The 17,438-nt window shown below is 41.3% G+C and overlaps 1 protein-coding gene across 1 annotated transcript; it reads left to right on the top strand.

Annotated features, from left to right (window-relative positions):
* Positions 1-216: 216 nt before the first annotated feature.
* LOC310956591 (protocadherin alpha-C2-like) lies at positions 217-17,154 on the top strand. Its single transcript, XM_083926880.1, has 4 exons — positions 217-2,878; positions 5,479-5,537; positions 9,278-9,363; positions 14,702-17,154. Exons 1-4 carry the CDS (start codon positions 338-340, stop codon positions 15,010-15,012), a joined length of 2,997 nt encoding a protein of 998 aa, XP_083783006.1. The 5' UTR covers positions 217-337; the 3' UTR covers positions 15,013-17,154.
* The last annotated feature ends 284 nt before the right edge of the window (positions 17,155-17,438 follow it).

The raw sequence follows: 17,438 nt of genomic DNA on the forward strand, positions 1-17,438 counted from the left end.
GCCACGTTTAGTAGTTATTTTATTTTTGAAAGATCTCTTTTCCGGTTTTGTTGTGGCGAATATTGACAGTCTTGACGGATCTCACAGCTCCAGCGGCAGGGAAACACACCCGTCAGCAGCGCGCATTGGAGACAAAAAAGCGCATCACGGACAAAGGAAATATGGGTGCGCTGGAGAGGATTCGCCTCAGCCGGGTAACACAATGGATGAGCCGCTTGTATGTCGTTTACCGGGAGACCAATTAGCCCACCTTAATGAGGTGCTGGGATGCAAGATATTGCAAGCTATAAAGGCGGAAGGCTGCGTTTAATCCGTCTGCGGATCCTATGAGCTTGCAATGGCTGTGGCGGGGATATGCAACTGGATAGGGAATAATGTGCCTTTTTACTTTGTGATATTTTCCTTATTTTGTGGCCTTTCGTTTGGACAATTACGATATTCTATTACAGAAGAACTAGAAAATGGGGCACTGGTCGGTGATCTGGCGCATGACTTGGGGCTGGATATTCGAAAGCTCTCCACCCGAAAAATTAAGGTAACCTCCAACAGCGGTAAACGATATGTGATTGTCAACCCCAAAAATGGGAAATTACTTGTCAATGAAAGGATCGACAGGGAGGCACTGTGCGATTTATCCAACACCTGCCTCATTAATCTGGAGGTGCTGGTCGAAAACCCCACTGAGGTGCACCACGTCGAGGTGGAGATTGTGGATGCCAATGATAATTCGCCGCAGTTCCCCAGAGACGAGTACCAACTGGAAATCACGGAATCTGCTTTACCGGGGTCTCGTTTCCCAATTGAAAACGCTCAAGACCCAGACATTGGGTCTAATTCAGTTCGTATGTATCAGCTTAGCACAAACGACCATTTCGCGCTGGTATCTAACAAACCCTCCCTTAATACAAAGCACATCGAGCTTGTGCTCAAAAAGCCCGTTGATCGTGAACAGACGCCTTACCACCAATTAATTCTAAGTGCTGTGGATGGTGGGTCGCCAGAGAAAACAGGCACGGCTAAAATCAATGTCCGGGTTCTAGACTCCAATGATAATGTTCCCATGTTCGACAGCTCAGTGTACAAGGTGAAACTGTTGGAAAATTCGCCCAAAGACACCCTGGTGATTAAACTGAATGCAACTGATCTGGATGAGGGCACAAATGGAGAGGTGTATTACTCTTTCAGCAGCTACACTCCTGAGAGAGTGAGGCAGATGTTCAGCATGGACACTAACACAGGAGAAATAAGGGTGAGGAGCAATGTTGACTATGAAGAGACCAACTCCTATGAAATGTACATCCAGGCGATGGACAAGGGCCCTGGGGCTGTGGCAGCACACTGTAAGGTAGTGGTGGAGGTGGTGGATGTGAATGACAATGTCCCTCAGATAGTGCTGTCATCCCTGTCGAGCCCAGTGAGAGAGGACGCCCGTGCAGACACAGTTGTGGCCCTCATTAGTGTTACTGATCGAGACTCTGGCGCTAACAAGCAGGTGAGCTTAGAGATCCCAGCAGGCCTTCCTTTCAAGATCAAGTCATTCAGAAATTACTACACTCTGGTTACCTCAGCCTTCTTGGACCGCGAGACCACCGATGCCTACAATGTCACTCTGAGTGCCACGGATGGAGGAAACCCTCCGCTTTCCTCCCAGAAGACCATAAAGGTGGATGTGGCAGATGTTAATGACAACCCACCACGATTTGAACAGACATCATACACCGTCTATGTGACTGAGAACAATGCCCCTGGGGCTTCTTTGTGTACTGTGAAAGCTCAAGATGCAGACATCAAAGAGAACGCACGAATCACCTACACAGTGCTCAATGACAACAACCATGGCATCCCTGTCACCTCGTATGTGTCTGTGAAGGCCGATACAGGGGAGGCTTATGCCCTGCGAGCCTTTGACTATGAGTCACTGAGAGAGTTTCACTTCCAGGTCAAAGCCCAAGACGGAGGCATTCCTCCACTCAGCCGCGTTGCAACTGTCTACATCTACATAATGGATCAGAATGACCATGCACCACTGATAGTCAACCCTCCCGGCAATGGCACTCGCTCCTTGGAAACGGTACAAAAGAATGCAGAGCCCGGTGCCATGGTGACCAAAGTGGTGGCATACGACGCAGATGCTGGTCCAAACGCCTGGCTGGTGTACGTGCTGGAGACGGCCACTGACCTGGACTTGTTCAAAGTGCACGAGCACACCGGTGAGATCAGGACCACTCGGAGGATCCTGGAGGACAACTCCACCTCCTTTGCTCTAACCGTTGTAGTGAAGGACCACGGGCAGCCTGCTCTCTCCTCCACCGCTACCATCAACGTGGCTGTCATGGAGGTGCCACCCAAAGTGGCTCCTGACCCCAAGAGAATCATTCGACCTCACAGCACACTGCTTTTCTCCAACGTGACCCTCTACTTGATCGTCGCTTTGAGCGCCACCACCTTTGTTTTCCTGGTGACTGTGGTGGTGCTGGCCATCGTCCGCTGCCATGCCTACTGCACCCAGCCTGGGTCCTGCTCCCCTTGCTGCGTGTCACAGAAGCCCCCTCCAGATGGTGGGAGCAGCAGCGTAAGTGCAGGTGGGGGAGGCAGCGGTGGACCCGGGGCACAGCCTAATAACAATGTGGTGCTTCGGAGAGACCTGAAAGTGGAGCCTCACTACATTGAAGTGCGTGGGAATGGCTCCCTAACAAAGACTTACTGCTACAAGACCTGCTTGACAGCCACCTCTGGCAGTGACACTTTCATGTTCTACAACACAGGACGTCCCATCAGTGGCACCTGGGGCAGTGGTGCCGACCGCTTCTTCACAAGTGGAAGTGGATTTGTACGCAGACTGAGCATGCCCGATGCCTCGATGCAACTCTGCCCAGAGGTTTGTTAATTTTTTATTCTTACCTTTTTCCACATGACTGGAAGGTCATGTATCAACATGTTTACATATTAGTGGCTTTAATGACATTTAATTTAACTCCAAACAATTTAAGACCCTTTCAAGTCTACTAAACATGACTTTTCATTAAGGTTATAGTTACAGCCTGCATTGTACTCATTTTTCTTAGTGTTATTGTGATGATATTCCAATATGTCAAGATTTATCCCCTTCTGCAAGCCTCATTCTCTTTGTTCAGTTCCCACTTGCACTGTGCTGTCGCTCAACCCAGCCCAGCTCAGCACTCACACTGCATTAGTGTCAGGCCTGATGCTTTTCAGGGTCCTGTGTTATTTCTGATGATTCAGAGATTTGTGTTTCAGTTTGAGGTTGTCATCATATCTACACTATGAACAGGTCATATAGTCTTCACTGCTGGCTCATTCTCTGTGCAAATGGGTTTGACTTTTGCGTGTGGGTGAGTATGAGTGTGTGTAAGTAAAACCGTTACATTGGAGCAGTTGGGGTTAATTGACTTGATCAAAGGCCCTGGAGGACTAGTTGTAGTTGTCTCTGAGTATGGGATAGATATGCATTTACCCACTGCCTTTTTGGTCTTAAAGCCTGCATTACACTTCAGTGGTATAGTTTTTAAGGACTATTCTAGATGATTAAAACAGGTCCCTGCTAGGCCATATATATATTACCACTGATTTAATTTATCAGATCAGCAATCCTGATTTATATGAAATATTGCAAAAACACCAACAGTCACACCTAAAAATACCATTAATATAGAGCTAACAAATAAATACAGTATGTGTATAATTAGCATAGCTTTCCTAGCCATACATGCACCATTCACGTAGCCCTTACATGTTGATATCTCCATGTTTATGTAAGGAACACAGTTTTGTCTCTAACAAACACTTCTGGGTAGATTTATTTTGCTTTTATACCAGAGAGGTTAGAGAGATTGGTGGTTCAAATCATCTCCAGCAGCAGCATCATCTTAATTATCAGATGACAGCCACAGTACATTAGTTATGAGAAAATCTTTTACCAAGACGAGTGTAGCAGTGTACATTAAATTAACCTCCAGCCTCTGTTCCTCAGCCCTGTAAATTAGATTTACTCAAAGAGGCTGGGTCTACTGGCAGAAAATACTCCCATCTGAATTGAACTAAGGAACATAATGTGCTATCTTTTACTGTGTCACTGGCAACTGCCTGAGCAGGTTTGTGTCGTAAACACAGCTTTTCTTATTCAGTGCTCTTGAGTTCCAAGGTTACAACTCACACGATGCTGACAAATTTTAAGCATTAGATGCAGATGTAAAAGAAAAGAAGTGTATGTGTGCAGTACCTACTCATGAGGAAAGTAATGAGTAGGCATAATCAGGCATAATTAATGGCCATGAAAGATTATCTCATGAAAATATGCTTTTCCTCCTATGGGATTCATATGGTTCTTCGAATTGAAGGTATAATCATCAGTAAAATTTGGCTACCATCAAAGGAAAATGAATAGGAGTCCTGGCAGCTATAACATGGTGACTCTTTTATGATCTAAAAACTAACACAAACCTATAAGACAAGCTGCGACTCACTTTACGACCCCACTGACATCTGTTGTCAACAACAATCCCCATTTTGTTTTATACTTGTCAAATGACCACATCAAACAGCTCGATGTGTGTTCTATATCATTCTATTTCGGATTAAAACTAATGTAGAGTAAATAAAAAAATTAATCTCATCAATATGTCTTAATTTACTGTGTTTTTGAAACATCTAAATACACAAACATGCACAAGCTTCAATTTAATGATACAAAGTTATAGAGATATACAGTCATCAGAATCAGCTTCTCCAAAAAAAGATAGATGGAAGAAGATTAAATCAATTAACACAAGACTATACAGTGATCATTTGTGAGATATTATTGACGACTTTGCCCTGTACATTTTCTAACTCTAAATCCTGCACATCTGCAATGCTATTGTATGCGACCCCCCATCACACTGGGCTAATACAGACCAGAAGTATAGATTGTGGTTGCCCTGGCGATGTAGACTCTTGCTTATTGGTTTTTAAAGGCCATAATTCACCAAAGGACTGCTGGGAGTCCCAAGCACTTAGCCCAGGTTCATCAGAGCAGACAGATTACACACAAACACGTAAATGTCGGCGTGTACCCCAGCACTCAGGAAAAGGGCACAACTCACCCAGTTCTCATATTTATAAAGCCATGGGGTGAGATACTGTCCAAAAACTCATCAATATGGCTTTCAGTCACTGCCCTTTTAAAAGTACTTATGTGTGTGTGTGTGTGTGTGTGTGTGTGTGTGCGTGCGTGTGTGTGTGTGTGTGTGTGTGTGTGTGTGTGTGTGTGTGTGTGTGTGTGTGTGTGTGTGCGTGTGTGTGTGCTTGCAAAGGCGGACATGACTGCAGTGTTCCTATCACGTCCAGAGCTGGGATGTGTATCATGATTAATTGATGAGACCATGGCCCAGCCTGGCTCTGAACTGTGTCTCTCTCTCTCTCACTTCTCTTTCCTCCCCCTTTCTCCTCTCTCTCTTTCTCTACCTCTTGCTCGCTCAGCCGAAAGCCCCGAATGCTGACTGGCGATATTCTGCATCTTTGAGGGCAGGGATGCAGAGGTAAGCACTTTCCATCTTTAACTTTTGATCATCTAGAAAAAAGTTACACCTATTCATCCTTCTCACACTGTCTACACCCAGTCTGGTCCCACGGACAGTGACCCTTCATAATGCTCTTTACCACAGCTGCAATGTATGGTATCTCTAAAGATATTATTTATTGACACATCAGGTTTCTCACATTGACCTGCACCTCAAAATGACCTGTATTAAAAATTATTTAAAAAAAGCAACACAATAATGCATATCGCTGTCTGCCATTATGAAAGATGGCTATTAGTCTCTTTGGCATCAGTTTGAACTTCAACCCTGTCCTCTTCCTTTGGGAAAAGCCATCTGCAGCTCCCATCAGTGGAGACATCGCACTCCTCCTCTGCAGTGTAATACTATATAGGTCATCTACATGCTGAGCGTCACTTCCCCCAGTTCCAGTCTTTAAGCAGGAAGCATGAAGGACAAATTAGTTGACTATGACCTTTCTCAGATTATCAGATACACACATGCATTAGGGTTTCTGTGTGTATTCACACATTTTTGTTCAGAGATAAGGGGAAAATCAGAGGACATTTTGGACTTAATTCAGTGGCATGGCTGTTTTTCCAAATATTGATATATATATTCATACGCCTTATCGCCTTACACTACTCCAATTTTAGATTGATCGAAAACTTTCATTCTCATTAGCTGGCTACTACAAATCAGAGAATATTGATTGAATTCCAACAATTAGAATGCAATTGTATTTTATTTTTATATACATCTTTCATTTAAATGTGTAATGATCAGGTCAAAAAAGTTGTATCAAAGGTCCAATAAACGTAAGATTTCCATGTCTTTTTTAATTATAAAGAAGTTTGAGGTGTTATATAAATACTGTGATCCGCAAAAAAAAATGCACACAGCCCGTTAAAATATGTAACATAGTGTTTTGCAAATTTGATATGAAGATAGCTGGGACACCAGGAACTAATGAGTTTTACCTCCACGTGTCTATGAGCTGTACTCAATATTCCTAATTCTATACCAACAATGCTTCCTGCTCACTCGTGCGCTCTTCCACTCTGTCTAAGTTTGATTTAATTGGATATTAGTGTTAATTTCTATGGCTTGGAGGGTATCATAATGTGCATCATGTCATCAAGTCACTGTAACATGACATGGATTAACATAAATCATCATTGCAATTAGCCGCTGCCATTTCCAAAATGGCAGAGAGCTGTAACATGCATTGACATAGAGAGCTTCATTTTAACACTTACAGTACATGCTGTAATGTATCACACAACAGACAGCTTGTAGCACCAACATTACTGACCCACATTCCTAGTGTAGTCAGTCAGTGTTGAAAAACACAGTATCTGTGTCATATTCCCACACATTTAACCAGCACCTTTTCTTATGGAAAAGCTTGAAATCCACACTGCTCAGAATATATACATGGCCATTTTATATTCATGACAAATCCCTATTCGGCATAACACATACAGTTTGAGATAGATGCCGGATGTGCTGCATTGCAGAGGCCCCAGTCAGGGTAGGTCCTCCTATACACCAAGCTCTATATCCATTATGAATGTATGGGGGGAAATATCTCGGCCAAGATTGTAAACAGAATGCATGCACATGTCTTTCTATGTTTATTAAAGCGTTGCAAGGTTTTCTTAATGTAAGTATAGATTTTGAGTGAATATGTCATCATATTTTTGTGGTATTTTTGTTTCTTCAGCCTCATTGGTACTTACCAAGAATACTGATATGGATTTCTGACTGCACTGACTCAAAAAGAAGAAGTACTTTATTGCGGTGTTAATTTTTAATATTTTTAATTTGGGTGTGATAGAGGTGTCCTACCTTTTACACATATAATTGTTAAAATTAAATGGAAACACAAACTACAGAAAAAAAACAATATAGGTATATATATTGGGATACATAAATATGCTATGTATCCCAATTGAATCTGTAAGTACATATCATCAATGTGTATTTGTTGTTTGCCATTTAGATCATTGCTGTAGTTGGGACCTGACTGACTTGGGTTTTTAAAAAACTGAGCGGGGATTACAAGAGATACGCCATTGTATTTATTTATGCAGTCTTGTCCAGAATATGCAAGACACTGTACTGTGGTGTAAGCAACCACAACATAGAAAGCTTTAACTGTGAAGCAGCTGCAGTCAGCATTAAGAGAACAACACCCATAACTGCACAACAAATTTTGAGCAGATGTTTTTGTCAGATGAAGGGAAATAAGACATGATTTTTAATAACATGATAGTCTAAACAACAGCGGGTCCTATGTTATGAAGAACATTTGTAAAACACACTGAAGATACTAAACTCTCTATAGCAAAACTTTTAAAAACATCAACACAGCTCCACTGAGTCTGGGGACTTTTAACATGGCAGTCAGGATGGCAAGCCTTGTAGTGACTTGACAGAAACTTAAGAGTTATATCAGCTGGGATGATGACTATACTGCCATTACTCATACATTAGACTAGTTTAATGGATTATCTTGGTCCACAGCAACCGAAAAAAAAATTGTGTTTTTAAGTAAGCCATAAAACCAGGGATCAGATTACACACAAGACCACATAAATGCCGCCAGCATCTGTTATGAGCAGCACTTTAGGTTTCAAGCAGAAATTTGGAGAACTGTATAATCTCCTGCCTTAGCTAATATGCATATTTCTATTCTTCTAGTCCATCTTTGATTTTAGCCAGATTCACTCATTCTTCAGTAGTTGTTTTGTAAAAAATAAGGCTTGCTCGGTCGGCATTAGAAATGGTTTCAAGGCAGCTATTGATCAGCTTTTGATTACCAAAGTTAACAAAACACTCATATTTGTCTTTTGTTGAAAATGTATTTAGTGTAGGAATTATTTACCAGGTTGAGAAGCATGCTAGTCTAATGTGCCACTGAAGACAAATTGTAATTGAGTGTCACACACTCTGGCTCCATATTTTCCTTTTTTTTATTAAGGCAATGTATTAGCCTTCAGGCCTTTTTCAAGACGATCAATCAAAGTCAGACACATGCACTGATGTTATATAGGCCACAGTCTAGTCACACAGCTGGTGGTGAGATAAGATAATCATGTTCCACCACTGGGATAAGAAAAAAACAATCATGAGGCCTTCAGCAAATCAAAACATTAAATAGTGACAAGAGCTGCGCCATTACTTCAAACAAAATGACAAGAGCCACTATGTCCCCATTTAGAGAGATTTCAATTTTATATACAATTTTAAACGTTAATAATGTTAATATGCAAACGTAAAACAACAGCCAATAATGTAGATAAACAGGTGTAAATAATATTTTTGTAGAATGAATCTTTGTTCTGGGTTAAATATCTATATCCACATTGTAAAGGAGAGGATTGTTACATGAAGGGTGTGATATTTTTTGTTTTTTTTAACACAAAAAAATTAAAGTGGTTGCTAGGGCAACAAAACCCCAATAATTGGGCAAGTATTGCTGTCATGGCCTGAAACAGTGACTAATACTGCTTGAACTTTTGACACTGTAAGCCTTTTTTGTTTGTATTTGCGGATTACCGTTTCAGTTGAGGTTTTGAAAGTATACTATTAAGGAAAAACTATTTCTTTAAGGAAGATATAATTCATAGCTAGATGTCAAATCCCTGCTTAAGAGTCAATATTTGAATCAAAGGTTGGATTAATAATTCATTTCATGTGTCTCATTGGGTTTGCCTTTTTGTTCTGCCTTTTAGTTCAGTCCACATGGAGGAGTCCTCTGTGATGCAGGGAGCCCAGGGTATGCTGGTCCAGAACTGGCCCACTGTGTCCAGCGCTGCGGGTGAGTGCAAGTCTAGTAGTGAGTGCAGAGTGAAACACCTGCAGATTGTCAGCTTCTTTGGAACAATTGAAATTATCTTTGTTTTTACTTTGGTTGAGATAATATAGTAAAACTGGGTGCTTTGAGTATCTACATGATCCTGAATTCCACTGTGATACAGAGCTTAGCTTAGGTGCCAAAAGCCTGGAGCCCTTATGCAGAGCCACAGATAAACAACTGCATCCCCCCATGAAAGCAGCTGGCAGCACATAGCGCTACAGACTGAAAAAAGCAACTGTTTTTCTTTTAATAAGAAATGATGGTCATGAGTGGGTGGCAACATTGAAAATGTGTAGCAGCAACACAGCAAAAGAACTGGCCTCGAAAATGACCTGTGCTTCTCAGAAAAACGGACTCAGAACTAGTGACTAACAGCTGTTGTCAGTCGACTTTGAAACCTAGATTTCGAAACAGGGTCTGGAACATTGTGATCTGTTCGGTTCTTCCCCAAACCAAACTCACATTCATTGATTTTCTGTCTAGCTGTCGGAATTAGAACATAGGTAGAGGCTTGAGGGTGAAGAGTAGCATCACAGCCAATCACTCTGCAAGTCAGTGACTGTATGTCTTACTGTCTGTCGGCTCTCGCTCTCTCTCTCTGTGGAAAAGTGAGCTGCGGAATTGTTCGACATACAAGCTGTATCAGCTCCGGGTATCTCTTCTTGTCAAGAAATGTGTATTAAAGCTGTCTATCTGGTCAATTTAAAGACTCAAATATTGTCTTTAAGCAGAGTGCAAAGTGTACTGTGGACGTATCAGGGGTGCATTGTTGCATTTGGAAATAATATATTAGGAGTGGCTCAGTTCTAAGGCATAGACATGTATAGGGCTGCAGGTTATTTAAAGCTGTCTATCCGGTCATGTAAAGACTCAAATATTGTCTTTAAGCAGAGTGCAAAGTGTACTGCGGACCTATCAGGGGTGCATTGTTGCATTTGGAAATAATATGTTAGGAGTGGCTCAGTTCTAAGGCATGGACATGTATAGGGCTGCAGGTTGATCCTCTTTAGAGGTGGAGCCTTTTTTGTGACACATTTTCATGTCTGCAGTGAATTGTTATCCTGATGAAGTTGTCTGATCTGCTTGGATGCATCTAAAATACGGCACCCTCAAAACTGTGTTTATGTAAGTGACCCATGGCGCAGATGAGGAGACATTTGTCTAATGCCAGAGGGGGACAGAAGCTTTTATCAGTAATAAGAGAGTACCATGAAAAAAAAAGAGATCCAGTAACATTAAAAGCAATTTTGGAGCGGAAGAGCAGAGGAGACGTACAGGGGGATGGAGGGGAAAAAGCGAGGTGTGGGGGGGATGGAGAAAGAGAAAGGTTAAGAGGATTGGCAGGTTCCTGCAGTAGTGTTGTTGCTAGGGAACGCCATGTGACCTGTTGCCTGGCAACACTGTCTAACTGAGAGATTGCTGCAGCAGCCGCACCCTCCATCAGCAGGGAGTGGGCGAAGGCAGTTTCCATGGCAACCAGTCATATCTGAGTGGAATGGATTTAGAGACAGAAAAAAAGGAAGGAGTAGGGAACGGAAAAGGGTATGGGACTCGGCAAGGGCATGTATTAAGAAGAGAAAAGAGGACATGCAGTCATTTAAAAGGAAATAATTTATTTTTTAATTGTGTCCGACGCAGAATACATGCGGTGTACCGCATATATTCAGGCAAGCTTTGTTTCCAGATGTGTGCATGTGCTACAAACCACCAGAGGGATTCATTTAAGATGGAACTGTTTCTTGGACTAGACAGGAAATAACATAGCCTATTTTAAATGTAGGACATCAGGTTACACGAAATGAGGCTTCAAACACCCACATATCAGGTGTCATGGCAACCTCCTCACAAGGAGCTGCACTGACCTGCTTACCAGCAGTTACACAATAATCTGTTTCAGATGGGTGTTTGCTGTGAAATATAGGCTAATATGAAGCAATGGCAGAGTTACAAATAATCCTCCATGCTGGAGAAACAGTAGCACAAAGCTCTTCATAGTTGTAGCGACTCCTCCAAACTGTGACGAGACCTGCTTGTTGAATCATTTTTTTCACATGCATGCACAAATATAGGAATATCTCAGATTAATACCTGAGGAGCCGGGAGTCTTATTAACAATGTCAGGGTTTTGGATTGGTCACAGCTAGTGCAGAGAGTCCTGGTATGTCCCAAGACACAGAGACAATATTCACTTGATTAGACGCTACACAGCCATTTAACATTTTAGCTCCGTTGGTCATGCGTAGGGACATCCCACATCAGGTGTTCATGAGCCATTCTCTGCACTGCTCAGATATTGCACAGTTGTCTTCACTGCAGGAACACTGTCATTATAGTGCATGTTTGCAGCTTTACTACCAGTCCAGTCATCACGACAAGTTTACAATATCTTTTTAAAATGTATTCTACCATGATGAATTATCCACCACAATTAGGTAGGCCTTATAGCCTACCTGTTTGGCCCAAACCATTGGATGAACTACAATAGCTACTATAGTTTAAGATAGTTGTTTAAACTTTGATCAAATGAAGATATTTCAAAAATGACCTGACAAATTTCTGTAAAATCTCAAGTTAATATTAATTTGCTGAGTAAACCCTTCAGCTTTCCTCTAACACCTCCACCCGGCTTTGTCATTAGATATACTGAGCACATTCATACTTCACAGAGGATGAACTTTTTCCATTGTGTGCACTCATTGACCTTTCTGTCATAATCGAACAGACAGTGTCATGGAATTTGCTCCCTAAGGCAAAAAAAACATCCTTTTTATTTTAAAGTAAAATTCTGACATGTGGAACACCATGCGATTGGCTAATACAGCTCTTCTGGGTGCTACTTTGGGTCAGACTTCAACACAATGATTTGAAATGATTATGATGTCAAATTCATGATTATTTGGAAAGCTTAAGCTTTCAGCTTCAGCTTGCCCTGATAGAGTTTGTTTATGGTGAAAAATTTTAGTTATTCAATGCTGCTCTGGACTAGGGTTATAATTAGCTTTCACATTTCAGGGTTACAAACAGTAAAATGTTAAAAATGAAATGTAGCAAAAACCAAGACCTTTGTAGATCTTTAGTCATCTGTCTATACAAGACTGCCTAAATATAACAGGTTATATAAAATGGAGGTGCATTGTGTACAAAAACGCCATGCACTGCATTACTGGCTGAATAAGATTATCCCCATTTTGCTTCACAGTATTTTTCACATCTCCTTTAACTCCCTGGCTGTCTTTTCAGTTTATTTTTAAGCAGGTTTGTCCTCCTCCACATGAGAAGCCATCTTCCTTACCTAACCATTGAGAGCCATTGAATGGCACTTATTTAAAATAGCAGATCCTCTTCCTGGCTTTAATATAGAGATTAAATACAAACAGACAGACCATACCATCAAATGCCCTAATCCTCAGAAACAGACTAGCATTACAGTATTAATGCACTAACTCCACTAATGGTAAGATCATTTGATGACATCTGACACTGACTAATCATTAAACAAGCAGTATTAGAAGTAATAAGCGTGTTTGTATTTTTCTAAAAGTGTAGCATGAGACAAAATTTTACAAAAAAAACAAAACTAAGCTGAACAAAATCTGGATTTTCCTTAGCAGTCATGTCTTGAAATTATTTATTTGTTATCCTGGTTCTTCACATGCTGATTATTTAACGTAACTTAAAAAATGAATACTACTAAAATTATTTCCGTGTGTCAGTGTTCTTATGTTGTTCAAGTCACAATGGTACGTTGCTGCTTTTTTTACTGAAACACACAACAGCTAACCTCTCCTCCCCTAATCCTAATCCTTTACAGTGTCATTAATATATGATCAATTTTCAGTGAGTCACAGCTCAATAATATATAATAGCACTCTGTGAGAGGTGTCCGGTGCTCTTTGTGCTTAAACAGGGCAATAATGCAGAGCTAAATATTGACCAGTAGTACCCATTACATCTACTGTTATTATAGTCTGTACAAATAATGTATATGCTATATTAGCTCATTTGTAGGTACTCAGTGGTAAACTGTACGTACAGATAGTGTGCATTTTCTAAATAGTGTACTTCCCAATGGGACAGTGGTTTGAAACCATTTCAGCGCTCCAGCAATGTCATAAATAGCCTACGAAGAAAAATCAAACAGAATCTTTTTTGCAAGGGTCTGTGTTTGATCTAAATAAAAACCAGACTGAAAGTAGGTCAGTGCAGAGAGGGAACTGGTGTGGGCCTGAGAGCACCGTGTCTGCAAAATCCACCCACCCCCATCTTCCTTACTGCCTCGCTCTCTCTCTCTCTCTCTCTCTCTCTCTCTGTCTCTCTCTCTCTCTCTCTCTCTCTCTCACTCTCTCTCTCTCTCTCTCTCTCTCTCTCTCACTCTACCTCCCTCTCTCTCTCTCTCTCTCTCTCTCTCTCTCTCTCTCTCTCTCTCTTTCTCTCACTCTCTCTCTCTCTCTCTCACTCTCACTCTACCTCTCTCTCTCTCTCTCTCTCTCTCTCTCTCTCTCTCTCTCTCTCTCTCTCTCTCTCTCCTTTTCATTCTGGCATCTCTAAACTTTTGACCTTGATAGCTACATGTTATTTTCACTTTATATAATAATTAGATATAGACATTTATTTCTTTTTTTGCGACTTGCTCTCTGGTTTTCTCGCTCTGTCACATCCACGCTTGAGCACAGGATTAAATTGCTGCCATCATCCAAATTCAAATACAAATCACACTGCCAAGTTTAACATCCCTGTGGTTTAAAGGTTAGCCTCCTCCAGTGTTGCCTACTGTGGTCTCGGCTGAATCGCATCACATCCACTCCCTGTGGCTATCGCTCCATTGTCAGGCTATTCCTCTGCACGCTTTTGCTTGATTTTGATTATTCCTTACATGTCAGATTTTATGAGCATCTCAAAGACCAGATAATAACGCCTCAGTAAGGAACAATGCATGACAGGCATGACAGTTATCAGAAAAATAATTCATGACGACTAAGCTAATAGTAAAAGGGGGAAGTCCAGGTTAGAATGGACCGTAATGCTTCTACCAATTGCCAACAATCAAAATATAATATGTGTAAAGAACTACGGTAGAATTGAAACGTAAAGGTATAGTTCAACATTTTGGGAAGTTTGATACAACTCTCATATCTGTATGGTAAATATTTAGGTGGAGCCAGTTAGCTTAGCTTAGCACAAGCGAATAAGCCTACTTCCCAAGATGTCAAACTAGAGTGTGATTACAATGATGACTGAATAACAATAGGTAATGAGTAGCCAAATTTGACATGATTCCTTTTTCATCATATCTGTTTAGATGGAGATGGTGGTGAACTATCACCCCCAGTGGGTGCTGGAGTCGACAGCAACAGCTGGCACTTCAGATACGGTGCAGCCGGACAGGGCTACTGCCCCCCTCAGCCCCTGAAGCCCGGAGAGATTCCTCCTGAAGCCTTCATCATCCCTGGATCCCCAGCCATCATTTCTATTCGCCATGACGCCGGCCCCGTGGATGACAAAGGTGACTTCATAAGCTTTGGCAAGAAGGAGGAGGCCAAGAAGAAGAAAAAGAAGAAGAAGGACAAGAAGGATAAGAAGGATAAAGGGAAGGATGACGGAGATGATTAGAAGAGAAGGGGTGACTTGAAAACAGAGCTACCAACAACTACCATCCCAGTTACAGAGCCAGACAAAAAAGCCAAATGCATATTGTAGAACCAGGGGAGCCTCCTTGCACCATATGTGCATAGACATTGTACAGTGGCCAAACCTTCATTAGATAAGGCCTGGCTCCCCACAACATGCACACTTGCTAAACAAATGTTCTTCTATTTCTTGGCCCATTTGGCCCATAACTTTGGCCTATAAAAGTCTAAGGTTTATGGTTAGCAAATGTTCTAAGTAGACAGACTTAATCTAAAGGTCGGACCAAATTAAACAGAAAGGGTTTTATTGGATTAGATTAGCCTTTTTGGGATTTGCTGCCCCCCAGCCCCCACCCCCAGTTTGTATAATGAAAACAAAAACACCTGAAAAGGTGTACTATTCGTATCTGACCATTGTCAGCTGAGGCTGCCTGTGTTGGCATCTCTGTCTTTATGCAGCCCCCTTCCTTTTTGGCTCACCTAGTTTGAGGTGAAGTGGAAGCCAAACAAAAACAAAAAAAGGAGGCCTTGTAGAAATTCAGAAAATGTGGTCTTTTATAAAAAAAAAAAGCAAACAAGAAAAATTAAAAACGAACAACATACAGTAAATGTACCATGAGATTAGCACCTTTGAGAAAATGAGGTGGCTGAGACAAGCAGGACCACACTCAAAAAAGAGCTCTGTTTCAGTGTAACATAGCACATTGCTGAGGCTGAGGACCTGGACTGGGTTGCACCAACTATGCGCTAAGTTTGTTCCCAGGTTAGGGTTTAAAGTAGTGGCTTCATAACTGCTTGTTAATTTGCAATTTGACAGTTACATATTAAATTTGATGGGGGGAATTCTACAGCTGAAACTATTTATAACATTAAAACTTTAGATGAGTAGCCAAACAGTTATAGCATTACTTTTCTACATGGATTTGTAGTTGAATAGATAGGCATAAAAATTACAATCCAGATTTGACTCTTAAAGGACGATACTTGTTTTTGCATGTTTTAGTCCATTCTCTACAGATCTTGTGTTCTTTAAAGTATTTTCCTATCTTTCAGGCAGCCAGTTATTAGCACAAAAATAAATTTGCTGGGATGCAAAACTTTTCACATTAAGAAATCCATCAACATGAACACAGCATCTGCTTTTATTGTCACATGGTGATGTAGCTGAAGTGCAGATGGCAAAATTAAACACAGACCTGATGGATAATAATGGTCAGCCAAGTCTCAGCATGTTGAATTTAATATTGTATGGAATTAAATGGGAACCAGATTCTGCCTGAAAGAAAATGCATATAAAAACTCAATTGAAAAATAGACAGAAACATCCAAAATCACTGTTATGGTCCTTTAACTTGCAAATTGGTATTAAATTACTTAACAAAAAAACACTGTGCAAAAAAGAAAAAGAAAAAATCCTGCTTAACTGTTAGTGAGTACAATTATGTGACTCTGTATCATTTGCACCTGCTTTATTGCTTGCTTAACTATTTCGTTGTTACTTAAGGTTACGTTGTAACAGATTTTTGTGGTGCTACTGCTTGTGTTTTAGCAATGCGTGGATCGGGATTAGTGGCTACTTCGGATATAACTAGGGAACCTAAGTGCAGCTGATGCAACCGGCCCCCGACTTAGCCTCTTCTCTTTGAATAAGGCACAGGTCAACGGGGTCTTTATCCCGCTGTGTATCAGAACAGCCAATCTGACACACATATTATACACACACACTTTCTTGCTCTCTCACAAACAGACATACCGTACATACGAACACACACACACACATACACACACAAACACACACACACACACACACACACACACACACACACTAAATTAATTCACACCCCTTTCTGGAAACTGTAGGCCAATGCCATCCTTAATATGGGAGTGTATTATAGGGCTGGGACGCAGGAAAGTTGCTTGTTGCTTCATTTCTGTTCAAGCCTGATCCCTCTACTTCTGTCTTTGAATGTTAAGTAGTTGTTCTTCAAGCCCTGCACCACTGCCTCGACTGCTTCAGTGCTCTTAGGATTAGCTTGCCCGCTGCCTGTTTCCTCCCTCTACTCTTGTTTCTTCGAATCAACATGGTTGGGCGACATCTTTCATGTCACTCTCCTTCGATGAACTGTACCGTTGTAACACAGTGACATTTGTGTATTTGCATATAACACAGAGTACACACATAGACATCACACACACACACACACACACTCATCTTTTGTTAGGTTCAACTTCAATGGAGCTTAGGCGCTTCAGCCAGAGTGTCTCTTTTGATTGCTCGTTGTTGACAGCTCTCCCATATTGCATTGTAAGAACCTCTGTCAAGTCTGAGATTATGCTGTCCTGGATATAATGAGTATTGTGTAGCTCCAATGTAGAGGATAAAGAATCTACAGCAGAGTTAACTGGGCA

Source organism: Echiichthys vipera, assembly GCF_963691815.1.
Source record: "Echiichthys vipera genome assembly, chromosome: 14".
NCBI classification, from domain to species: Eukaryota; Metazoa; Chordata; class Actinopteri; order Perciformes; family Trachinidae; genus Echiichthys; species Echiichthys vipera.

Bases quoted from the DNA above. Each gene is read 5' to 3' on its own strand.
- LOC310956591 (XM_083926880.1), top strand. From the start codon at position 338: ATGGCTGTGGCGGGGATATGCAACTGGATAGGGAATAATGTGCCTTTT. The intron at 2,879-5,478 runs GTTTGTTAATTT...TTGCTCGCTCAG, and splicing joins CGATGCAACTCTGCCCAGAG to CCGAAAGCCCCGAATGCTGA. The intron at 5,538-9,277 runs GTAAGCACTTTC...TCTGCCTTTTAG, and splicing joins TTGAGGGCAGGGATGCAGAG to TTCAGTCCACATGGAGGAGT.